The sequence below is a fragment of the Cervus elaphus genome, chromosome 14 (genome assembly GCF_910594005.1).
Source record: "Cervus elaphus chromosome 14, mCerEla1.1, whole genome shotgun sequence".
Classification (NCBI taxonomy): domain Eukaryota; kingdom Metazoa; phylum Chordata; class Mammalia; order Artiodactyla; family Cervidae; genus Cervus; species Cervus elaphus.
Window position 1 is genome coordinate 71,848,567 of NC_057828.1, and position 26,734 is coordinate 71,875,300.

The window sequence follows — 26,734 nt, forward strand, 5'->3', positions numbered from 1 at the left end:
TTTTAACACAACCTCCCACTAAATGTAGGAATTTCATCTGTCATCATGGTGATGAGTGACTGAATATCTCATAAAGGGTCCTGTTCTGCTTCTTAAGATGGTCTAACTTGATTGGGGACCCTTTACCCTCACGCCTCCATAAATGAATTCATTTCAAAATATTGAAGATTATGTAAAATCTCTTTGATTTTAGGAAGTTGTTTCTCTGGCAGGTACTTTTTCCAGTGTTTGCTGCTTATAAAATTTAACAAAATTAAATACTCAGGGTTTGGTATGAATCACAATACTTTATAAACTACATTTAAGATTTTTTTTTTAAATTGTAGCAAAGTACCCATAACAAAATTTACCATCTTAATAATTTTTACCAGTATAGTTTATTGGCATTAAGCATATTCATATTGTTGTGCTACCATCACCACTATGTACAAGATTCTCTTCACTCCTGAGATTTTCAAAACTTAAGAATGTAAAATATTACTGCATGCAAAAATGTCAGATACATTTTTAATGAAGTTACATTTTGAACAGGTGAAAAAATTCAGACTGGAACTTAAAATCAAGTAACTAAACTTTGGGGCTTGGTGTTTAATGATGATTGTACAAACCACTGGCTTCACAAGTCAGAATCAATATATAAGATCAATATAAAAACCTTGATCATTTTTCCCTTAGAGAATTCAAAATGCAAAGTTCAGTTTTGCAAACCCAGAAAAGACAGGATTTTGACAGGAGAAGAAACTAGCTACTCTCCTGTCACTGGATAAATCCTTTGGGAAATCAAAGAGGTGGTAGAGAATCAAACTGTGGCCTGTTCCATGCCATCACAGTAGCGCTGATTTCTTATCTGTGGGAGCCACCCTCGCCAGAAGAAACGGTTTCAGTTCATTGGGTGGTTGCTCTTAACGGGCAAAGTAAGAGGCAGCAGTGTTCCCCATCTCCTGCTATGAGTTCATGAAATGAAAAGCTGTGCAAGGTAGAATTTGAACCCAGGGTTTCAGGATCTAAGCCCAGTTTTCCTTCTGAGAGAAACTTCTCTCTAAAATTATAATCTTCCCCATCTTGATACTTCTCCGGTGGCTTCTCCAGTTGAGACGCGTCAGGACACTTATTTTTCTCAAACACTGCCCTCTGCAGGTGGTTTGGTTCAGAGGCTATTTTGGGAGCAGCCGCTGAAGCTTGGGAAACAGTTTCAACGCGTTCTGTGTTGTCACATCTATAACTTCTTCCACTGAGACCCCTTTCACCTGGGCAATATATTCTGCTGAAATGGAAATGTTCCGGGGCTCGTTCCGTACCTGAAACAGAACAAAGAGACACTGAGTCAACCGTGACACTTGACGGAAGCAATCCTTGGAGACTGTGGATAAAAGAGATGAAAATGAGTAGCTAACAACTCATGGGTTCTTTTTTTTTTAAATGGGGGTGGGGAGAAGGCCCTGAACTTCAGCCTGAAAGCTAGGGCTACAACACTGACTGTAAGGCTATGTTGCTCTTGAAACACAGGGCTCACAATACCCTAGGGCAGGGTGTTAACCGCTGAGGTCCCAGAACCTAGCACGCAACGCAGTCTGCACAGTGGACACTGGGGGACCTGCTCCTCAGGCAAGTGCTTGTAAAGGCTGTGTTCTGCTGCGTGGCCACTACCCACCACAGGCCGCAGTGGTGTGATTCAAGTGATACCATCGTGTGTCTCAGGAGTAAATAGATTATGCACCCATATTTCACATTCTACGACGCATTTCTCCCCTATCTTAATGTCTCTGAAACTGGTAAATATTTTATTGACATTCAATGGCATGTCGAAGTATAATTGGTAGTGTTTTTTCCCTTAAGGGTCACAAAATAGTGGTACATCTACAATCACTGGCATTTAGAGATGATGAAATATATTACTGTTATTATTATTTACTCAGGATGATACTGTTCAGAGGAATAAGATAACTGTTAAGAGTAAAAAAAAAAATAACCTTGATAATATAGGCTGCTAAAAAAACAATGAAAAACATACACCCAGATTTAGGTTCAAGGACATTCTTTATATTGTTAACAACACGATTTGAACTGGGTGGGTCCACTTATACATAGGTTTTTTTCAATAAAAATTACAGTACTGTACAATCCAAACTTGGGTTGAATCTGTGGATGCAGTACCATGTGAACGAGGGCTGGATCCAGTGATGTAAAACTAAAGACATGGAGGGCAGATAGATGAGGACTTTCCACGGTATGGAGCAGGGCTGGAGAAGGCGTCAGTACCCCAACCACTTCACTATTCAAGAGTCAACTGTACTATGTTGGAAACAAACAACCTACATGGCAATATCCAGTTAAATATACTCACACGCTAAAATTTATATAGTTATTAACCAGAATGAGGAAAAGTGTTTATTTATTGACGAACACACATGTTCACCACATAAAAACAAGATATGAGATGATGTGTTAAGGCTAATTCTATTTTTATGAGAAATATATTATGTGTACATATATGGATATAAAAAAGTGTGGGGAAAAAAGTGTGGAAGGGCATAAGAACTTGCATTTATTTAGTGCTTATCATAGGCAAGGTTTTGTTCTAAGTTTTTCATGGAATTTCTCATTTAATCCTCAAAATAACTCTGTGAGATAGGTACTATGATTATTACCATCCCTTTTTTACAGATAAGAAGGGATCCTAAACAGCTAGTAAACAGCCCAATTGAGGTTTCAACATGAGCAATCTGTGGTGGTAGTTTCAGGTGTAGACACTAAGCTTTTCTACTATACTGGCCTAGATTTCAATATTACATAAATTAGGTTGTGACCCATAGCAAATAATATTCTTTGGAGCACTACAGCCATATTTGGAAAAGACCTGATGAAATTTAAGTCAATATAACCTTTCAACTTAGCACTAAAGTAAAATTCCATTGTATTTACACTGTAATGAGAAACACAGCTAAATCGAAAATATTTCAAATGAAAGATACACTAAATAATGTAGAAATAGGAAATCATTTACCTGTTTTTCTGGTCCCAGCGCAGGGGAATCCGTTTCTAAGCAAATTGAAGTTAAAGGCAACTGTTTCACAAGTTTCTGCTTCTTAGAGAAAAGAGAAAGCTAGTAAGTTTAAATCATGAGAAGTAAAGATTAAATAAGGAGCATTAAACCTACCTGTCAATGCATTCTACTCTGCAAGAATCTAAAATTCATGCCTGAATATTCAACTAATAAATGTCCACTATGTTCTCACCATTCTGCGCTAACAGATTTAAAAAGAAACATTTTTGGGAATTCTCTGGTGGTCCAGTTGTTAGAACTCTGTGCTTCCACTGCAGGGGGCCCAGGTTTGATCCCTGGATGAAAAACTAAGATTTCATAAGCACTGCAGTGTGGCAAAAAAAAAAAACAACACTACATAGTTTGTCAAAAATTATCTGAAGCCTCTAGGGACTCCAAGAGTAGTAACCAAGAGCGAAAAATGAGGTACATCCAGCAAGAACCAAACATCTGGTATCACATGCTCACTGAAAGATCCACAGAAGAGATGTCTGTTGCTTCTCCACCGCTACCATACTCAGGGTTTCCTCCTGGTATTCACTCTAAGGCAGTGAAGGTTTTATGTTTATAAATCCAAGTTCATATGCATATTTTGAATTTTAGATTAGGAAATAGATGGTTTTATATTCTGTTTATGATCTTGCCTGGATTATAAGGACTTCAATTAACTCAGTGAGTTTTACACCACGAGCAATTCTCTTGTTGCCTCTGCACTTTTTAAGGTTAAAAAATGGAAAGGTGATACATGATGCAGAGTGGAACAATGATAAAATAAATTATTTTAAGAGTAAAAATTTCAGGGCTTCCCTGGTGGCTCAGTGGCAAAGAACCACCTGCCAATGCAGAAGACATGGTTCGATCCCTGGTCCAGTAGGACCCCACATCCAAGGAGCAACTCAGCCCGCCCACCACAACTAGGAGCCTGCGCTCTAGGGCCTGGGACCTGCAACTACTGAGCCCGCACACCCTAAAGCCTGTGCTCCCCAACAAGACAAGCCCCGCGAGGGGGAGCCCACACACTGTAACAAAGAGAAGTCCCCTGCTCACAACCAGAGAAAAGCCAGCACAGCAACGAAGACCCAGCACAGCCAAAAAAAAGAGTAAAATTTCAAAAGCACAGGTATGCTCATGCACTGCTGGCAGACAAAAATTAAACTGGTATAAACTTCCTCAAAGGAAATGTGACAATTTAACCACATATTTAAAAATACATACCCTTTTTCTTAATGGTTCCATTTATACACAGTAACTGCAAAAGTTATGTGAACAACTGTGGACGGACAAAGCTATTCACTGAAGTGCTGTTTTTAACAGTGAAAACTAGAAGCAACGTAACCTTTACTTAAGGTAATGCTTAATTAAATTAAATTTCCCTGGTGGCTCAGACGGTAAAGTGTCTGTCTACAACGCACGAGATCCGGGTTTGATTCGTGGGTGGGGAAGATCCCCTGGAGAAGGAAATGGCAACCCACTCCAGTATTCTTGCCTGGAAAATCCCATGGACGGAGGAGTCTGGTGGGCTACAGTCCATGGGGTCGCAAAGAGTCGGACACGACTGAGCGACTTCACTTTCACTTAACTAAATTACAGTACATCCAGATTGTAAAATATTATATAATCATTTTAAAGAAGAAATAGGTCTATGTTTATAGATAGAAAAAGTACCCATGAAGCTAACTCAAAACAAAACAAAAAGGATATGACATCTTCATATTTTATATGAATCAGATGTTAACAATGATTGTCTCAGTGGTAGGATGGGTTGGGTTGACCTGAAATTTGTCTTTTTCTGAAGTGCCTCAATTTTCTATAATGCACAAATATTATTTTTAAACTTAGAAAAAATAATAGCATTTTAGTTTTGAAAAAGAAATACCACTGCTAAAAAGTACTACTAAATAAGAAATTTTCCATGAATGATAAAAGTAGGAAAAATAAAAATAATCTTGGATCAACTATACTTCAATAAAAATTAAAAAAAACAAAACTAAGCTAAATTGGTAAATAAAAAATAATTTTGGACTATTAATTAACTTGACCTATTTCTAGAACATCCCACCTGAAACTCTAGAACATTCCACCTGAAAATAAAGTCCAGTGTCCCAGTATTTTGAAATAAAGTGCTTCAACTTTAGTCTTCCAGGCCTCCCCTGAGTCTCAAAAGGTGGTTCAAGAGTTAATGATAAGGAAAACTGGTAACAACTTAGACTACAAATCAGTCATACAGGAGAGTCACCAAATTTCCAGTTCCCTGAAAGATACAGACGGAGGTCTGACACACATTCCAAAGTTGTTTTTACAGGAAGCAGACCGTCACCAGATGAAAACTGCTGACCTCAAGCATGTAGATCTCAGACCATTTGAAACCAGAAGACTGACTGATGATGCTTAAAACTTTATCTTGATGTCAGCCAATTTGAGAACTGAGCACAAGCTGATCACATGCCCTGCAGCCTTCTCCCTCACGCAGCCTTTAAAACACTTTTCTGAAAGCTATCAGGGAAGGTCTTTTGAGCATGAGCTGCCCAATTTTTTGTGTGTGGATCCAATTTATCTATTTTTTTCTTTGGTTGTTAGTGCTTTTGGTGTCATGGCAAAGAAAACCACTGCCTAATCTATGGTCACAAAGATTTAGATCTGTTTTCTTCTAAAAGTTTTGTAATTTCAGCTCTTACATTTAGGTCTCTGATCCATTTATGAGTTACTCTTGATGTAAGTATGAGGTAGGGACCTAAGATTAACTTTTGTAATGAAACCAGAACAGTACACAACAGTACAGTAACGTAAACAGTACTGAACAGTAAAAGTTCACGACAGCAAAGTAAAAGTTCATATTTTAAAGTGCTATTTCACGAAGTGTAGAACGAAACTTAATGAAAGATTTTACCTGCCCACTTCTTAGGATAGAAGGAGGAATTGAGAAGAAGTACCCAGCCTTTACTCCTTCCATGGCGACAGATGGCCGACCATCAAACGCATGCAGCAACACTTTGTCAGCACCTCTCAAAAATTAAATCAGAGTTCATTTTATTTCCTTAATGAAAGGTTTTCCCACTAATCAAATTGAACAACACAGATTTTAAGTAAATGTTGGTCACTAGAAGGTTCTGTGGTTTCTAAAGGGTAGATAAACGTACAGTGTTCAACCAGTAGAATAAAAATATAGTAAATTCTTAATCTGCAGAATAAGTAAATAAAATTGAAACAAATTTTAAACAATTATTTAAACTTCTCATACCAAACCTTCTTGAAGTTTGTGAACTCTCAAATTATTGTTCCTAACAGGTTTTTAAGTGGTCAAACTGTCCTTAAGAAGGATGCTACTGGAAATGAGGAATTGAATGATTCACAAATTCAACAGCCAGAGTAGGTTTCCCAAAAACTACTTCCAGTTCTCAAAGCAAGGCTGCTCAGCCTCCATAAAAATCATGCTCTCAGTGATCCCAAGGAATTCAGTACTCCCCACTGAAAAGTACAATGCTTTCAAGTTGTAGGCAATTACGTTTACCTCACTATTTGATATTGTTTTTTCAAATGGCAGGTGTGACATTTAGTGGGTTACAACTGTGAGTTATGAAATCAACTTTGTGGGTCATGACTGGCCAGCGTGTGCTTATATTAAATACATACATACACATGCACATACACACACATATACCTATACACACATACATACAGATGTACTGCTTCTCAAACTTCTGTCAGTTTTCTATATGAGTCTACACCGAGTTTCAAAATAAACTACATTTCTTACTGTAAGAAGAAATTTTAAAAATTTCACTTTAAACTTTGAAAAGTAATCCTATGAGAAGTGTTTTTCCTTTAGGAACAACTGGTGAAGATGACAGTGCATTTTATGTATGACGGCCACAATCTGAATAACGCCACTTTCTGAAGCAGCAGCTACAAAACAGGCAAAACATTAACCCCAATGCGATCACCCTTCTTTGCTGTGTGTTTTCCTCTTTCTCACCAATCAGCTGGTTAAGCTGCTTAAAAAACTGGAGCTGCTAATTTTTAAATGAAGGCACTAAAGATTACTTGATCCAATTAAAAAAAATTTTATTTATTTATTTCACTTGATCTAATTTTTCATTTGCTTTATCCTGGCCTGATGAACATTACAATCACACTGAAAACCTTGTAAATAGTAGGCTGACTTGCAAAACCATCTTAATTGATTTCCATCTCTACCCATGACCCTTTCCCTTCCCTTTAAGAAAAGAAATAAAGATGGCTTGTTCTATGAGAACATAGACTGGAATTGTCAAGTTTAAACATTAGGAACATTTTTCTCAGGAACCTACATACCTTGCTCATTTAAGAGGCTGATGGTAGGTCTTCCGGCTGAGCGTGAGTGAACATTTCTGTTTAATAACAAAAAAATTCCTTTTAAGTATTTACTATGAACATGTTATTTTTGATCTATTAAAGTAGTTAAGAAAAAGAGAAAAATAGAGCTCCATTTCAGGAGAATCATTATTTATCAATAATGTGCTTTAAAACTATTAACATAGAAAGATGACAATTAACCTACAAAGGCAAATTTAGTCTTTTGGCTAACTGGACCTGTCTGATTAGGACTTGTCTTTGCTCTTCTTTCTGTTCATCAGTGACAGCAAATCTGGGGGAGAAATCCAGTCCAACCTATAACAGAAAAATAAAACAGAATCACGTTTATGGTTTAATGAATCCCAAAAGACAGATGATGGAGCAGTACTATCCAAGAGAAATATGAGTCATATACACAAGCCACATACACAACTTTACAGTTTCCAGCAGCCACATTAAAAACACTAACAAGACCGGTGAAATTCATTTTAATAATATACTTTAATTCACTATTCCTAAAACATTATCAATATTATTATAGTCATTCATATTATTATCTCAACACATAACCAATGTAAAATTATTGAGTTATTTTACATTCTTTTTTTGAGGTACTGAGACTTTGAAATCCTCTGTGCATTTTATCCTGATAGCACACATGAGTTTGTGCCAGTCACAATTCAAGGGCTCAATAGCTGCATGTGGTCACCATGCTGGACAGTCATGATTATAAAGGACTGCCTCCCTTGATGCTATTTTGGCATGTACTGCTATAAGCTATATTCTGAATGTGTTACTCTTATCTTTTATCTTTACAAGTGGAATTACCAAGTGATAAAATGTTTCACAACTGTAAATTATTTAATAAAAAGGTTTTAAAATTATAAACTCTAACCTATTAATATTTAAAGTATGCTTGTACATACTATTTCAACTAACCAGAGAGATGCCCTTATTTAAGCAAAAGAAAAAAAAGCAAAGTATATTGAAATGTTAATAAGGCAGTTTTCTTCCATTAACAAGCCCATGGGGAGGCGTTCTATTGTTTTATCCCCAAGTGCTTTTGCTTACTGAGGAAGTACTGACAAGTTACTATTCAGTTGAGCAGGGTGAACATAATTATCTAAGTCTGTTATAATCACCAACACTGAATTAAGGACTGCTTTCATGTATCACATGGAGGTCTGGATTAGAAATCACTTGATCAGCTAGTGGATATTTACCTCTCCAATTGCCAATAACTGATCCTTATAATTCTCAATAATGGGCAAAGCTACATCCAAATCCTGTGATGGAAAAAAAAAAAAAAGTAAATTCATTCAAATAGAAGGCGAGGAATTTCATAGGTTTTGTACCAACACCTATTATATGCCAGGCACTATGCTATGCTGGGTCCTTTACATACATAGCCTTTACCCAGTTGAGGAACTAGGAATGGTAATCCTTCTATAATGGTGAGTAATTCTAGCTGGAAATTTGAGCAGAAATGTCCCATACCCAATTAGTTTTAAGAACATTACTTCTCATGAAGATTCCCACTTAAACACTTCCTTCTGTTTAGGAGGCATTACCTGGTATTTAGGAGGAGTGATCTGGATTTCCTGGAATAGCTGAGCAAGAAAGAATAAAGCCACCAGGTGGTCACCTTGGTGAGTCTGGGAGTGCACTGTTATATTCTCCTCTTAGGGTATGAATGAATGACTTGTGAATTTTAATAGTGATAATCCCAAACATCTTTTCCACTATTTTCACTGATTTCATCTTTATAGTTCTACATACCCTATTTTTGTCTTAAAGTTTCAACAATATAAATACTAAATATCATGTATATGGCTGTTTGTCAACTACTGAAGTAACTGTGTACTACTAGTTTCCGTATCGCTATTTCCACTTAAAGAGAATTTCCTTTAGAAAGATGGTAAAGATAACCCTATATGCAAGACAGGAAAAGAGACACAGATGTATAGAACAGACTTTTGGAATCTATGGGAGAAGGCGAGGGTGGGATGATCTGAGAGAATAGCATTGAAACATGTATATTATCAAGTGTGAAAGAGATCGTCAGTCCAGGTTGGATGCATGAGACAAGTGCTGGGAACTGGTGCACTGGGAAGACCCAGAGGGACGGGGTGGGGAGGGAGGTGGGAGGGGGGAGCGGGATGGGGAACACATGTAAATCCATGGCTGATTCATGTCAACGTATGGCAAAAACCACTACAATATTGTAAAGTAATTAGCCTCCAACTAATAAAAAATAAAGAAAAAATTTTAAAAATTAAAAAAAAAAAAAGAGAATTTCCCCTGTAAGGGTTTTCTTGTAAGGCAAGAGAAAAACAAATATGTGGAAAATTTGCTTCTAGATATTTTAAATTACTTTGAGGATTTCAGTCTCAGAGTATATAAAGGCAAAGTACTTCTAGTGAGAATAATCAGAAAAAGAAGAATTAAGAAAAGGGAGGTAAAACAGATGGTTGAAGAACAGGAGAAGATGTTATAATTATGCCTCAAGAGAGAGAAAAGAAGATGAGGGAGGATAAATCAAGGCCTTACAATTCCAGTAGACTCAATGAAGAAGAAATAATATTGTCAAGAGGAGCTAAGCGTATATAACCCTAGTTACCTGTCTAACAACAGCTGAGTAGGTCAGTGTCAGGAAAAGATCTTCTGTATCAAACGTTCAAACTAATCTGTGTGTCTGGGACCTCAAAGGGTCTGGAGAAGTTGGACACATTACCCAGGAAATGTAGCACACTTAGAAAATCTTAAGATAAAGAAATTACACATTTGGATGAAGACCAGATATAGGGAAAAAGTCTTTCTGAGGGTATATGTATTATCTATAAAAACAGGAAAACAAACTTACAATGAGACTATTTCAATTCTTCATGAAATAATTTGGAAGTTTCTGGCAAGTCAAGGATAGTAAATTATTAATAGAAATACTAATTCATATCACTAATATGTATAAATATATGTGGTCTTTAACATTTTAATACATGTAAAAATATTTCAAAAGACATCCATAGGTCTATTTCTGACTTTAGCTCTATTCCTACTTCCTCCATAAGATCTCAAGTTCCTTAATAGCTAATGGTTCTATTATGGGGTTTTTAAATATTCTATACCTTTATACTCTATGACTGGGAATACTGCAAATAATTATTCAGGATTCACACATGAGGAAACGGAAACCTGGCAAAGTTAAGTGCCATAGATCGCAGGAGGCAGCAGGCCAAGTCTCTCTGACTTCAAAGTTTATGATGTTTCCACTATGTTGTTCAAAGAAGAAGGAGAGAGAAGGAAAGGAAGGCAAAGGGGAGGGAGAGGAGAGATTTATTCTGACTGATTTAAAATAATTAGAATTGATTTTTTTTTTTTTTTTTAGAATTGATTTTTTATTAAAGAAAATATTTAGTCTTTAGAACCTTTAGAACAGGGGTCAGGCTTTCAACAGAAATGAGTGCAGTGGGTTAAGGAGGGACAGGAGCCAATGTATGGGTCAGTGGGTAAACAGTCTGCCCAAAATGCAGCAGACGCAGAAGATGCGGGTCTGATCCCTGGGCTGGGGAAGATCCCCTGGAGGAAGGCATGGCAACCCACTCCAGGATTCTTGCTTGGAGAATCCCATGGACAGAGGAGCCTGGCGGGCTACAGTCCATAGGGTCACAAAGAGTTGAACACAACTGAAATGACCTAGCACTCATGCACATATACCTTATAACCCACATTTTCTGTAAAGTTATATTTAACACTGTAGCATCATATTTAACACTGTATAAGTTAACTATTTATTTTTGAACTGCTAGGCTGTTCCCACTTTTTCTCTATTACAAATAATGCTGTAATAAACCTCTTTGTGAAAGAAGATAGAATTTCTTTCTTTTGGATTATTGCTTTAGAATAAAAATCAGAAAGAGGAGGATTACTGAGTCAAAGGGTAATACCGTTTTTTTATGGCTCCTGTTTTATAAGACTATTACCTTTAATGTGACACTTCTTTGGTCTTCTGGTGAAACTCCTTGAACTGGGTGAACACCCAAGCATGGCACGACAAACCCCTTATACCTAAAAATGTAGAATGAATTAAGAAAGCAGGATTATTAGACTAGGAGACAATGTTACTCTGAAGAACAAGTAGGAAAGGATTTTTTTAAGGCTGTTAATGTAATTTTTTTCTTCTCATTCTCTTTAAATATGGGTGATCTTTGATATTATAAACATGGCACCATAAATGCATCCTTATTAGCAATTCTATTTCCTAATGAGACGTAGCACCTTTCTGAAAGCTGCATAATCTTTTCAAATTCTCCTGAATGTTCAGCGACCACCACAAGAGCCATAACATTGGCCTGAAACAAAAATGAATAGAACAGTTAGAGTCTCAAACAATATACATCCACTACAGTTAAATAAAAATTTAAAGTTTTCTGTGCTTTTAGTTATCCTTGCTCACTCACACTCCATCAAGATAATCATAATGGCTATCACTAATTAGCTATTGTGTTTTGGGCACTATGTTCAGTGAATATAAATATTACCCCATTTAATCTGCACACCCTTTTGACACAGGAATTGCTGTAATCCATTGTATGGATCAAGAGACATTTGGATGGAGTCAAATAACTTGCCCAAGATCATTAGGTCTATGTTACTCCAAATACCACACTCATAATTAAATTGTGGTAGTGAAAGATGGCTATAAATAAAAATGGCAACCATTTCTATAACTTTCAAGGAAGACCACAAAATGCTAGTTGTAATGACTTTCATAAATGCTTCCAAAAATTAACAATTTCCCCCAAACAACTCAAAATGTTTCAGAAAACTTTTATAATTTTTCCAAGATCTTCAGAATAAGGCTAATTTAAGAACTGACAGACGGACCAACCTGTTCTATATAGCTGGCATGCCTGGTGGCTGTGGGCATGAGTTCTGGATTCATGACAAGATAGTCTGAATCACTTTACTAGTGATGCATCTTTGGACAAGTTAATCTAGGCCTTAGTTTCCTCATCTATAAAACAGGTAATGGCTGGCTATAAAATAGTAGCTCCTTTAGAATATTGTTGAGAAACATTAAATGAGATAATGTACAGAGTGGGCTTAGTTCAGGGCCTGGCACATAGCAAACAATAGATGCTGGTTATTGTTAATGTGTTTTTTTACTGAAGCAACATCAACATATTATATCTGAATTTCAAGCTATCTTAGATCAAAATTAGTAGGAAAATAAAAAAGAGCATGTATAGCTATTGGCTTACTTTCTTGGCTTTCTCCAGCACATCATCCAGATCCTAAAATAAACATACGTAATCATGATTATTTTAGATGCAACCAATGCATCAACCAATGCAGTTGAGGCACCATAAAGACGACAATGATGGCAAGGAACAGGGTGGTGTGATGAGCCTAGCTGACCCACCTTCCATTTACTCTTTCAGTAAATTCTGGCTTATGTTCCCACTCTACTGGAACAGAAACTGTTATTGTTAAATATAAAAGACACTTCTCTGTCCTACTCTACCCTTCAGCAGCATTAGAAACTCCTTACTTGTCTACTCTTTTCTTCCCCAAATATTTTCTACTCTTGGCTTCTGCAAATACTTCTCTCTAGCTATCGGCTACTTATCCAGCCTCCTCGACTGGCTCTCTCTCCTCTGATTTCAGGACCGTAGGCTTCTCTCTGTGTACTTCCCGTTACGTGATCTCGTTACTATACTCATTATGCTAGTGAGTCCCCAATTTTTATCTCCAGTCTGTAATTCTCTCCTGAACCCAAGATTCACGTTTTAAAATGACCATATGACATCTCCACTCAGATGGACATCAGGTTTCAACATTTGCCAAGCATAACTATTTTCTCCCCAACAAATCTATTCCTTCTGCCTTCTCCAATCTGTTTTCCCTCATCTCAGTAAACAGCACCATCATCTCTCTACAGCATCCTCAAGTTCTTTCTCTCCCTCTCTGCACATCCAATTCTTCTCAGTATGTACTTTAGAATCCATCTCCAAAATATAACTGAATCCATCTGTTTCTCTCCCTTGCAACTCTCCTGCAACCTCTATCATCTGTAGTCTCAACACTGCAAAAGCCTCCAAACCGGTTTTCTAACTTCTAACCCTTGCTCTCCTCTATCCATTTACCCACACATCAGCAGAAAGGTTTTTAGATGGATTATCAGATTATGTCTCTCTCTTTCAACCACCCTACCATCCGACAAACCATTTTACAGGATCCCCATTGTGATTCTAATAAAATGTGAATTCGTGCCTCACCGTTCCTATGCAAACTTCTTCAGTGCGATTTTATGCTTCTCTCTTTTTAGCTCATCAGACGCCACCCAGCCTTTCGATAGTTTGAACGTGCCAAATTCTGTCCTGTCTGGAGGCCTGCGACCCGCCTGCTTTCCTCATCACCATGCACCCACCGCTTTGTCCTTCTTCCCCAACTTAAGGGTCACCTCTTGAGAGGTGTCCGCCAAAACAGAACCCCCTCTTCTTTCTCTAATACTAGCCTCTGGCTTCCAATGTAGCAGGTAAAGCACGTTGACATTACGCGTGGAACTTCGCCCCACGGGAGGATAACTCGAAGGGTAAAGGACGGGGGCCGCCCCGCTCCCACGGGCCCGACCTCGCCCTCACGTACGTGGTCAAAGTCCGGGGCGGAGAGGTGGCAATGACAGTCCACCATCCCTACGCCCACCGCCCCCATCTTCGCAGCCACCAAAACCCGTGGACTCTCCGGCGGAGCCTCAGCCGGAACGCTAATGCCTCGTTGGGCTAAGTTTCCGGCCGGACGGGTGCTCCTTCCTCCCGGGGAACCCGCCCTTCCGCCCTTCGAGTTCCCGCCCACAGTTTAAGTTGGAAAGATGGAGCGGGCCTTTGGGTCGGTGGCTCGTTCCCCTTCGCGGGACGTGGGGAGAGTGGCCGGGACAGAAGACAGGGCCTCGGTCCCTGCCACACACCGAAAAGACTTCCGTGTGCGCTGCACCTCGAAGCGAGCCGTGACGGAAATGCTAGAACTGTGTGGCAGCTTCGTGCAAAAGCTCGGGGACGCGCTGCCTGAGGAGATTCGGGAGCCCGCGCTGCGAGACGCGCAGTGGGTACGGGCCCAGTAGCCATCTCTTGTCTTTTCACCCGCTTTCTCCACACCCCGGTCTCAGTGGTCAGGAGGAGCCCACGGCCGGCTTGGGCAGAGTTTAACGTGCCCGGGGAACGCGAGGGAACGAGATAGATGCTGGAGGCAGCTGGGTGTTAGTTAACTTAGACCAGTGCTGTCCGACCGAAAAATGCAAGGCGAGCCATGTATGTCACTTGAAATTAAAAGGAAGAAAATAGGTGAAATTAATTTTTATGATGTTTATTTAACGGACTGTGTCCAAGATACCATTTTAACTTGTAATAATTTTTAAAAAGTAACAGCTAGTTTACATTCTTTGGTTCATACCAAGCTTTTCACGTTTGTCTTAAACTTAACACCTCATGTCCTTTTCCACTAGCTACATTTTAAGGCCTCAGCAGCCACAAAGGGGATTGTACCCTGTTGGACGGTGTAGACAGAGACTCAGTAAGGAGAATCCTGGAAGTCAGTCACCAGGCTAGCTTTTGGTCTTTCTTTTTGCTTGCTTTTAGAATATCTTGTAAAGAGCGAAAACATTTTCCCTACGAGTCTAAAATAGGTAAGGAAGCTTTCCATTATAAACTTCACTAAGATCACACTGACCCTTATAATCCATTTCCCCTTCCTTTCTCAAGTATTTTGCAAAGCTCTGTAGAAGATCAGGGGTGGGGGAAGACAACAAATTGAGGGATTTGTGCCAGTCTGAAGAAAGCACACAACCTATTTATATACAGGGGAAAATGTTAAAATGTTTGTAATGCAGTACAGTTTTACTGACCACAGTGCAAACAAAATAAAGGTTAAGTGGGTGAAGAATGTAGGAACACGCCCTGGGTTGTGATTCTGTGTTCAGTGTTGTATACATTGACTTTTATATCATTCCCCGCTTGCTAGCAAGAGAAGGATAGAGACATACCTGAGGACATTTGTAGTAGTAATTTCATGGGAGAAGACTTGTTTTCTTTGTGTAATAATCTTAGAATTTACCCCTTTCCAGGAAGTGCTAAGGTACTTGGAACATTAATTCTCCTTACAGGAAAAGAGGAACTTGGCTTAACCGATTATATTTTATTAATGGATGAGAAAGTAAATTTGAAGATAAAAGATGTGAAGACTTAAACTACCAAGGGAATTCACTTGTGTTTTAATTAAGAAAACAGATAAAAGGCGGAGGCTTCAGTAATGTTGACATCTCTATCTAAAACCACTTAATATAGTAACATTTTTTGTGATAGTTTTTTTTTTAATTTATTGAAGTATAGTTGATTTACAATGTTGTGTTAATTTCTACTGTATAGCAAAATGATTCAATTATACATATGTATGCTTTCTTTTCCATTATGGTTTATCACAGAATATTGAATATAGTTCTCTGTGATGTACATGAGGACCTTGTTGTTTATCCATTTTACACGTAAAAGTTTGCATCTGCTAATCTTAAACTTCTAATCCATCCTTCTCCCATGCACCTCCTGCTTTGTACCCACAAATCTCTTCTCTATGTCTGTGACTTTGTTTCATAGACACGTTCTTCTGTGTCATATTTTAGATTCTACATATAAATGATATCATATATCTTTCTCTATCGGACTTCCTTCACTTTAATATGATAATCTACAAGTCCATCCATGTTGTGGCAGACGGCTTTCTTTCCTCTTTTTTACGGGTGAGGAATATTCCATTGTATATGTGTACCACGTCTTTGTGCTTCAACTGTCGATGGACATTTCGGTTGTTTCCATGTCTTGGTGGTTGTAAATAGTGCTGCAGTGAACACTGGGATGCGTATCTTTTTTTTTTTTTAATTTTTAAGTTATTTATTTTTGTATTTGGCTGGATCTTCGTTGCTGCGCGAGGACTTTCTTTACTTGCGGCGAGTGGTAGCTACGCTTTCGTTGCTATGCTATGAGTTCTCTTTGTGGTGACTTCTCTTGTGGAGCACTGGCTCTAGGGCATGTGGGCTCCAGTAGCTGTGGTGTGTGGGCTCAGGAGTTGCAGTTCCTCGATTCTAGAGCACAAGCTCAGTAGCTGTGGTGCATGGACTTAGTTGCCTCATGGCATGTGGGATCTTCCCAGACCAGGGATTGAACTCATGTCCCCTGCATTGGTGGGCAGATTTTTAACCACCGGACCACCAGGGAAGTCCTGCATATCTTTTCAAATTTTTTTTAGTACTTTTCTCCAGATATATGCCCAGGAGTAGGATGCAGATCATATGGCAACTGTTAATTTTTTGAAGAAATTCCATACTGTTTTCCATAGTGGCTGTATCAATTTACATTCCCACCAATCATGAAAGAGTAGCATTTATAATTTGTAGACTTATTTATTTAAGGGTTTCAAAAATTAATTGGTTAATTTTGGCTGCACCGAGTCTTCATTGCTGTGCTCAGGCTTTCTCTAGTTGTGGCAGGCGGGTTTCTCATGGCAGTGGCTTTTCTTGTCGCAGAACACAGACTTGAGGTACACCAGCTTAGTTAACCCACAGCATGTGGAATCTTCCCAGACCAGGAATCAAATCTGTGTCCCCTGAATTGGCAGGCGGATTCTTATCCACTGGACCACTAGGAAAGTCCTGTGTATTTTTTTCTTTTAATATTTTAATTTATTTATACTGGGTGTGGGTAGTGGGCTGGGGACAGAGATTGAAAATAACAATCCAAAAACAACAGAGATAGAGGATGTGGACAGTGTATTCATTTCCTATTGTTGAGGTAACAAGTTACCACACTGAGTGGCTTACGACAACAGAAAGGTATTCTCTGACAGTTCTGGAGGGCAGAAGTCGTAAAGTCAGGGCGCTGGCAGGGCTGCATTTCTTCTGCAGGCTCTAGGGTGTATCCCTGCCCTTGCCTTTCCCAGCTCCTGGAGGCTGCACTTCTTGACTCATGGCTCCTTCCTTCATCTTCTGAGCACATCACTCTGACTTCTGCTCACACACCCCTTCCCTCTGATTTTGACACGCCTGCCCTTTTTTTTTTTTTTTTTTCTGGTATGGACCCTTGTGATTACATTGGGCCCACCTGAATAATCAAACACACTGTCCACATCTCATGATCCTTCATCACATCCAGCAAAATCTCCCTTTTTTTCCGTATAAGATGACATATTCACAAGTTCTGGGAACTAGAATGCAGACATCTCTGGGGGCCATTATTCAGCTACCATGGAATTTATTTTTTATTTGGAGGATAATTGGTTTACAATGAGGTGTTGGTTTCTGCTGTTCAACAACGTGAATCAGCCATGAGTATACATATATCCCCTCCCTCTTGAATCTCTCTCCCAACCCCTGCCCCACCAGACCACACCCCTGCCTTCCCACCCCTCTCGGTAGTCACAGAGCACTAGGCTGAACTCTGTGTATTATATAGCAGCTTCCAGGGCATGTGAGCTCTTCCCAGACCAGGGATTGAACCCACGTTCCCTGCATTGGCAGGTGGATTTTTAACCAGCTGTTTTACATGTGGTAGGTTATGCGTGTCAGTGCTACTCTCTCAATCCATCCCATCCCCGCCTTCCCTTGCTGTGTGCACAGGTCCGTTCTCTACACGTGTCTCTGTTCCTGCCCTGCAGATAGGTTCATCAGTACCATTTTTCTAGATTCCATATATATGCGTTAATATATGACATTTATTTTTCTTTTCTGACTCGCTTCACTTGTATAACGAGCTCTAGGTTCATCCACCTCAGTTCAGCTGACTCGTTTGTTTGGTTTTATGGCTGAGTAATGTTCCATTGTATATATGTACCATAACTTCTTTATCCTTTGGTCTGAAGATGGACGCCTAGGTTGTTTCCCTGTCCTGGCTGTTGTAAATAATGCTACAGTGAATATTGAGGTACATGTGTCATTTTGAATTATGGTTTACTCAGAGTGTATGCCCAGTAGTGGGATTGCTGGGTCATATGGTAGTTTTATTCCTAGTTGTTTAAGGAACCTCCATATTGTTCTCCACTGTATCTGTATTAATTTGCACTCCCACCAACAGTACAGTGAATTCTCTCCAGAATTTATTGTTCGTAGACTTTTTAACGATGGCCATTCTGACTGGTGTGAGGTGATACCTCACTGTAGTTTTGATTTGCATTTCTCTAGTAATAAAGTAATTTTTAAAAAAAATTGATACAACTATGCAATGAATATTAAAAAGGCAATTATATTATTGGATAATTCTTGAATAGAATTGGATAGAGTAAGGATTTTACTTTATAAAAATCTTAAAAAAAAAAAATCTTTAAAGTATAGAATACATACTCTAACTCATAATTATCAGTCATCATTTGATTTAAGCTTATTTTTTCCTTTTTTAAAAATTTATTTTTAAATTGAAGGATAATTTTAAACTATTTTTAATTATATAAAATGTATTCTCACTATGAAAAATAGCATAAAGCAAAAATCTTTCAATTCCTCTCCACTATCCCTCTTCCTTCTTGGAAATAACTGTTTTGGAGGGTATAATCCTTCTCTTTTTTGGCTTTAAAGCTATCTCTCTGTTTTAAAAAGTGTTCTTTTTTTTTTTTTTTTTTTAATACTAATAGTGTCATGCTGATATATTGTTAACATCCTGATTTTGTTTAAAAAAACAAATATGTCTTTGATTATTATTTGTTAATGTTATATAGAGATGGACTTCATTCTTTTAGTATTGTATGATATGGGTATATTGTATATTTAGCCATCCTCCTAGTTTTGAATTTAGATATTTTTCCCTCAATATTTCAGAATTTCAAACTGAAATAAGCATTCTCAGTTTATTTTCTTTATGTTTTTATGAGAATGGTCCTTTAGGTTATATTGATAGACGTGAAATTGTTAGGCTATAGGGAATGTGCATTTAAAATTTGGATGATACCATCAAGTTTCTTTAGTTTTTTACTTTTTAATGTATTATGAACATTTTTAACATTACAAAAAATAGACTAGCACAGTGAACATCCATATGTCTATCACCAAATTTGGCAGTTATCAAAAATATGTTATACTTCTCTTTTAAAGCAAATTGCATCTCTCATGTCATTTCATCATTACCTACTTCAAAGTACATCTCAAAAAAAGAGTCCTAGTACTTCCCTGGTGGTCCAGTGGTTAAGAATCTGCCTTGTAATGCAAGGGATGTGGGTTCAACCCCAAGTCTGGGAAGAACTCACATGCTGTAGAGTAACTAAGCCCGAGCACCGAAACCCTGATCCCAAGTGCCACAGCTAGAGAGTCTGTGTAAGTCCGTCTGCCGTAGTGAAAGATCTCCAGTGATGCAGCGAAGATCCCACATGCTGCAACTAAGACCCAATGCAGTCCCCCCCCCAAAAAAAATATAGTCTGTTGTAAAGTAGAAATTAATTTCACTTTCTTTTAAGCCTGTGTATTTTCCCACTTGTTAACACTGACCCTCATTCAGCAGCAGATGTATTACTTATACCCTTGAGATTCATTTGAGCCCAGTTTGTTAGCTTGTTTTCCTTTCATATAAGAAGTTAATTTTTTTTTTTTGCACCAGTATTCTAAAACTTTTCCTCACATTTTCTCATGGGTAGCTTAATGGCTGTTGTAACTAAAATGTAGGTAGAATAATTGATTGAAATGGAATCTCACTTCATTGAAAAGCATAAGCATGCTAGTAATCTAGTCTTATACTTTTTTATATATTCTCTATCACAAATCTGAATTGTCCAAATGTTTGAATTCAGTATTTATAGTTATTTTCAGTGACTTGATTTTTGTGACTTTATTGCAGACTTTTGAATCAGCTGTGCAAGAGAACGTCAGCATTAATGGGCAAGCATGGCAGGAAGCTTCAGACAGTTGCTTTATGGGTATGTGACTTCACTTTGTCCCTCTGTCATTCATTGCTGAGTTATTTTTGTAGCCATTCCATTTCATTTTCTGCCATGTCACTTCCAGGATCTTAGTTCCCCAACCAGGGATCAAGACCTTTGCCCCCTGTAGTGGAAGCTCGAAGTCCTCACCATTAGACTGCTAGGGAATTCCTGCCTGTTTTCAGTGTCACCTCTTTACTGGCAGAGTTCCTTTACTGGAAGAAAAGAGAAAACTAATCTAGAAGACTATTAAGGTCATACATTGAGACAAACAACGTAGTGGTTACCATGATCCTTTATATATGCTATCTGGCATTCCCACAAGACTTTCATCTCGTACCCTCATCAGTAGCTTATTGGAAGATACTATAGAACTATCGTGAGATGAAGAAGCAGGCCCAGAGAATTCCTATGCTTAATAATTTATAAGTCAAATTATATTTTTATAAGCAATCCTTTGAGTAGATAGTGAAATACTCTTAGAAATGTGAAGTTAAACTGTATGAGTACCATATAAAGGAGGAGTTTAATATTTGCAGAAACCTCCTTTAAAAGGCAGAATATTTTGCTGGTCCAGGCAGACTAGATTGCACCCTATCTAATAAAGGTGACATATTTAAAGAAATTGAAGTTTTAATAGAAAGAAAATGGTTAGTGTAGGAAGGAAAAAAATGTAGGAGAAAAAGAATGATCAGTGTGGGAAGAGAGACAGAATTCTCCAGCAACGTCCAGGAAGAGGGCTGTCCTGACAGGTGGACTGGAGTGCCTTTCTGGTCCCCCTGGTGATAGTGCAGAGATCTGACCAGCATAGATTGATGTCACTGCTAGCTGTTAAGATTAACCACTTATACCTCTGAGCTTATTATAAGCCCTGTAATTCTCTGTGGCTATAATTTTTCTTCTCAGCGTTAAGATAATTCTTTGCCCAGAAGACTTTACTTCTGCTCCCTGGCATTATTATAATTATCTTTTCAAAGACACCAGAGTTCACTTTGTGGTTTATATATTAAAATGAAAAAAACAACATCAGATTTTTCAACTATTATCGGAGTGATTGCCAATTAGTGGGGAAGGCAGCATATCAGAATCACCTAGGAGTATTTTCAAACTAGACAGACTTTACTGAGTATTTATGTGACTCTTGTTCTGTGAAGTCAGTTTGGAACTGCTGTATTGTTTGGTCCAGACTGCCTTTAGCATATGATTAATCAGTTTATAGATCAACACGTGTGTTTTATGACAGGTTGGCAGCCTTGCTGGATGGCTGAAAACTGGATATTCTTTGTCCCTCCCCGCCCCCCTCCCCCTTTTAACTCTGAGGGGAAATAGTTGAGAATACTACACTTCTACCTTCTTCCATGGGCCCTTGATAAATGTCAGACACCATACCAAGTTCCAGGAAATAAATGAAAAGATATGATTCTTACCATTCATTAAATGAAGGAAATAGACAAAAACACATTACTCTTCAGGAAGTGGGAGAAGACATGACAGAGTAGCTTGCTGTTAAATGCATTTAATAAATAAAAGTGTAGACAGAAAGGAGGTTGGAAGGATGTTTGAAGCAAAGAAAAAAGCATGTGCAAAGGCATAAAGTGAAAGTCGCACAGTTGTGTCCAACTCTTTGCAACCCCATGGACTATACAGTCCATGGAATTCTCCAGGCCAGAATACTGAAGTGGGTAGCCTATCCCTTCTCCAGCAGATCTTCCCGACTCAGGAATCAAACCAGGGTCTCCTGCATTGCAGGCGGATTCTTTACCAACTGAGCTATCAGGAAAGCCCTAAAGGCACGAAGGAGTGATATGTTTGGAAAATGTCAGAAGTGAATTGAGATAGATGAGGCCAAGTTGGGACCAAATCACATAAAGCCCTGTAGCATATGCAGAGGAATCTGTACTTTGTCCTGTAGGTCAAGGGTCCCCAACCTCTGATGATCTGAGGTGGAACTGATGTAATAATAATATGAATAAAGTGCACAGTAAATGTAATGCTTTTGAATCATCCCGAAACTAGTTCCCCATACCCTTTAGGAGGATGTATCCAGGATGTTCAGTCGATACCTGAAATCTCAGATAGTACCAAACCCTGTGTATACTATTCTTTTAAAAATTTTATTGAAGTATAGTTGGTTTACGATGTTGCTGTTCTTCTGTACAGCAAAGTGACTCAATGAGATACATATATATATTATTTTTCATTATGGTTTGTCACAGAATATTGAATATAGTTCCCAGTGCTAGTAGGACTTTGTTTATCCATCCTATATATAATTATGATAAAGGTTAGTTTAGAAATTAGGCTTAATGAAATTAACAACAATAACTAATAAGAAAATAGAATGATTATAATAATATTCTGTAATAAAAGTTATGTGAATGTGGTCTCTTTCCCTCATTCTCAGAATATCTTACTGTATAAATTTAATGCCTTTTCTGTCTGAACTAAAGACTTACCATCCACTGTGGCTGTAACCTTTGCAGTTTGAGGGATGACAACAAAGGTAACACAAATTTCTTTTTCCTTCTTCACAATTTCATGGAGAGAAGATTTATTCTTACTGTAGATCTTAGCAACCTCAGCCTACATTTTTTTTCCTTATTAAGTTGCAGACTTCTGCCTTTTCACTTAATGGAAGCACCTTACAGCTTCTCTTTGCCATATTTGATTTTTTTTTTAATTCATTTATTATTTTTGGCTGTGTTGGGTCTCTGTTGCTCCACAGGTTTTTCTCTATTAGTGGTTGCAGTGAGCAGGGGCTGCTCTCTAGGTGTGGTGGGCGGGCTTCTCCTTGAGGCGGCTTCCCTCGTTGCAGAGCGTGGGCTCAGGGCTCACAGGCTTCCGGAGCTGTGGCTTGTGGGCTCTAGAGCACAGGCTCAGTAGCGGTGGGCTTAGTTGCTCTGCAGCATGTCGGGTCTTCCCAGACAAGTCATTGAATCTGTGTCGCCTGCATCGGTAGGCAGATTGTTTACCACTAAGCCACCAGGGAAGCCCTTCTTTTCCCTGTTTGAATTGCCAGCATCACAACTCGTGCTCTGGGGCCGTTATTGAGTAAAATAAGGGTAACTTGGACACAGACACAGAGATACTGCAACAGTGGATCTGATAACCAAGGTGGTTACCAAATGACTAATGGGCAGGATAGGTTGGACAAAGGGGTGATTCATGTCTTGGGTGGGATGGAGTAGGACCACTTGAGATTTCATCATGCTACTCAGGATGGCACACAATTTAAAACTTAGGAATTGTTTATTTCTAGAATTTTTCATTTAATATTTTCAGACTGTGGTTGACCATAGGTAACTGAAACTGCAGAAAGTGAAACCACAGATAAGGGTGCACTACTGTAACAAGAAAAAGTTTATGTTTTAGAATCTAACTGCTGGGTGTGTCAGGGACGGATTGGAGAAGGGAGAAATTCAAGGGAGAACCTCTCAGACCTTAGGAAGTTATTGCAGTAATACAGCCAAAGACGGTGAAGACCGCCCTAAGAAAGAGGAAAAAAAGATGGGTTCGAGAGATGTTCAGAAGATAGAATAGGGTTTGTATTTGATCTAATACATAGAATCAGTTAGTAAGTTTCACAAGGGCAGAGGCTTTTGTGTTTTGTTCACAAGATTTATTGTGCAAATGAGTGAACAAATGAAAGAATGAATATACAAGCGAAACCAACTTTCTCCCTGCCCCTCTATTCTGAGAGGGCTATCCCCCATGCCCCAATGAAGATCAAAGAGCTCGCATGCTGCAGCTGTGCCCTGGTGCAGCCAAATAAATAAATACATTTTTTTAAAAAGACCTAAAAAGTAAGTTCCTTGAGAGCAGGGAATATATATACTTTCCTCATCACTGTGTTTTTAGTACTTGGCTTGGCATATAGTATGTTGTTGGCCAAAAGGTCCTTTGGTTTTTTAGGTAAAAAATAAGACAGTCTGTCATTTTCACCAAGAGCTTCACTGAACAACATATTTACTGTTTTGTTCCACTACCTTCTGCCATTTTTCAGGCAACTTCATAATTCCATCTTCCCAAAACTTTTTATATTTTCAAGCAAAGAACTGTTCAGGTGCCTTTTACAGTCTTCCAGGAAACTGAAATTTTTTCTATTAAGAGAATTTTATAAAGGCTAAAATAAATGGACACCTGGAGGTGCAGTGTCTGGTGAATATAGCGGATGAAATCAGGACTTCCCAGCCAAGCTGTAACAGTTTTTGTCTGGTCATCAAAGAAGCATGTAGTCTTATGTTATCTTGATGGAAGATGATGTGTTTTCTGTTGACTGATTACAGACACTTTTCACCTATTGCTGCCTCCAGTTGGTTTACTTGGAAGCAGCGCTTGTTGGAATGAATTGTTTGGTTTTCTGGAAGTAACTCATAATAGACGACTCCCTTTCAGTCCCACTATATATACAACATAACCTTCTTTGGATGAAGACCAACCTTCGGTGTGATTGGTGGTGTTTCATTTCACTTGCCTCATAATCTCTTCTATTCCACACTATTGTACAATATCCACTTTTCATCTCCCGTCACAATTTGTTTTAAAAACAGGACATTTTTCATTATGTTTCATTAGAGAATTGCATATGGAAATATGCTCAATAAGATTTTTTTCGCTTATGTGGAACCTAAACATTAAGTGATGAACATAACCAAGCTGGTACAAATGATTTTCAGTGCTAGATTTGGATATTTTGAGTATGTTGACTATCTTCTGCATGGTGTAATGTTGACTGTTCTCGATTAATGTCTCAATTTGATCTCTCTCAACTTCAATTGGTCTACCCACCCGTGGAGCATTGTCCCTTTAGAAAACTCCAGCATGAAATTTCACAAACTACTTTTGACAGGTTCAGTTGGTCACAGCATTTTCTCCATACACTGCACAAATTTTTCTTTTTGTGTTTCAAATGCGTTTTTATGTTTCTTGAAATAATAAAGCATAATATGCCGAAAATGTTGCTTTTTTCTTCCATGGTCAGTGTTAAAATGGCTACTCAAAAATTCACCAATTGATAAGCTTTTTTAAAAAATACACAATGATATGACAACTGTCACAGTACACTCTTAACAAAATTGTTTTGAATGAAATTAAAGACAATTAAGCACTACTAGAGCCAGTTATGTAAAAAAACCAAACAAATCTTTTGGCCAACCCAGTACATACTTGTTTAGTCACTAAGTCGTGTCCAACTTTTTTATGACCCTATAGACTGTAGTCTGCCAGGTTCCTCTGACCATGGGATTTCCCAGGCAAGAATACTGGAATGGGTTGCCATTTCCTTCTCCAGGGGATCTTCCTGACCCAGGGATTAAACCCACATCTCCCGAATTGAGGTGAATTCCTTACCCCTGAGCCAGTGGGGATGCCAGAGTAGTGACAAATTCTTCCCTGCTTAAATTTATGCCATCAAATTTAGAAAACTCAGCAGTGGCCACAGGACTGGAAAAGGTCAGTTTTCATTCCAGTCCCAAAGAAAGGCAATGCCAAAGAATGTTCAAACTACGGCACAATTGCACTCATCTCACATGCTAGCAAAGTAATGCTCAAAATTCTCCAAGCCAGGCTTCAACAGTACATGAACCATGAACTTCCAGATGTTCAAGCTGGATTTAGAAATGGCAGAGGAACCAGAGATCAAATTGCCAACATCTGTTGGATCATCGAAAAAGCAAGAGAGTTCCAGAAAAACATCTATTTCTGCTTTATTGGCTATGCCAAAGCCTTTGACTGTGTGGATCACAACAAACTGGAAAATTCTTCAAGAGATGGGAATACCAGACCACCTGACCTGCCTCTTGAGAAATCTATATGCAGGTCAGGAAGCAACAGTTAGAACTGGACATGGAACAACAGACTGGTTCCAAATTGGGAAAGGAGTACCTCAAGGCTGTATATTGTCACCCTGCTTATTTAACTTCTGTTCAGAGTATATCACGAGAGACGCTGGGCTGGATGAAGCACAAGCTGGAATCAAGATTGCTGGAAGAAATATCAATAACCTCAGATATGCAGATGACACCACCCTTATGGCAGAAAGTGAAGAAGAACTGAAGAGCCTCTTGATGAAAGTGAAAGAGGAGAGTGAAAAAGTTGGCTTAAAGCTCAACATTCAGAAAACTAAGATCATGGCATCTGGTCCCATCACTTCATGGCAAATAGATGGGGAAACAGTGACTTTTATTTTCTGGGGCTCCAAAATCACTGCAGATGGTGATTGCAGCCATGAAATTAAAAGATGCTTGCTCCTTGAAAGAAAAGTTATGACCAACCTTAACAGCATATTAAAAAGCAGAGACATTATTTTGCCAGCAAAGGTCTGTCTAGTCAAAGCTATGGTTTTTCCAGTAGTCATTATGGATGTGAGAGTCGGACTATAAAGAAAGCTGAGTGCCGAAGAATTGATGCTTTTGAACT

General features: G+C 38.5%; 2 protein-coding genes across 3 annotated transcripts in view; one reads left to right on the forward strand and one right to left on the reverse strand.

The window, feature by feature from the left end:
* Nucleotides 1-358: 358 nt before the first annotated feature.
* On the reverse strand, nucleotides 359-14,162 carry TATDN3 (TatD DNase domain containing 3). 2 transcript variants are annotated; one of them, XM_043924058.1, is made up of 10 exons: nucleotides 14,024-14,162; nucleotides 12,637-12,669; nucleotides 11,651-11,724; nucleotides 11,356-11,440; nucleotides 8,599-8,661; nucleotides 7,581-7,690; nucleotides 7,355-7,410; nucleotides 5,931-6,043; nucleotides 3,005-3,082; nucleotides 359-1,298 (listed from the first exon to the last, which is right to left on the reverse strand). In XM_043924058.1, the coding sequence occupies exons 1-10, from the start codon at nucleotides 14,087-14,089 to the stop codon at nucleotides 1,155-1,157; spliced, it is 822 nt and encodes a 273-aa protein (XP_043779993.1). In that variant the 5' UTR covers nucleotides 14,090-14,162; the 3' UTR covers nucleotides 359-1,154. The 2 variants fall into 2 exon arrangements, with proteins under 2 accessions (XP_043779993.1, XP_043779992.1); XM_043924057.1 differs by having other exon boundaries at nucleotides 3,005-3,085.
* A 50-nt stretch (nucleotides 14,163-14,212) lies between these two features.
* Nucleotides 14,213-26,734, forward strand: part of NSL1 (NSL1 component of MIS12 kinetochore complex) — a 39,917-nt gene continuing 27,395 nt past the window's right edge. The window contains exons 1-2 of the mRNA XM_043923904.1: nucleotides 14,213-14,480; nucleotides 20,236-20,314. Of these exons, the coding sequence (XP_043779839.1) occupies nucleotides 14,247-14,480; nucleotides 20,236-20,314 (313 nt within the window). The 5' untranslated portion in view covers nucleotides 14,213-14,246. The remainder of the gene's footprint in view (nucleotides 14,481-20,235; nucleotides 20,315-26,734) is intronic.

What these genes read in the sequence shown, in the direction of transcription:
- TATDN3 (XM_043924057.1), bottom strand. Translation starts at nt 14,089, where the DNA reads ATGGGGGCGGTGGGCGTAGGGATGGTGGACTGTCATTGCCACCTCTCC. An exon ending in CAGCCTCTTAAATGAGCAAG is followed by an intron (nt 6,044 to 7,354) that starts GTATGTAGGTTC and finishes AATTTTTGAGAG; the next exon opens with GTGCTGACAAAGTGTTGCTG. An exon ending in CGCTGGGACCAGAAAAACAG is followed by an intron (nt 1,299 to 3,004) that starts GTAAATGATTTC and finishes GTTCTGTTTCAG; the next exon opens with GTACGGAACGAGCCCCGGAA.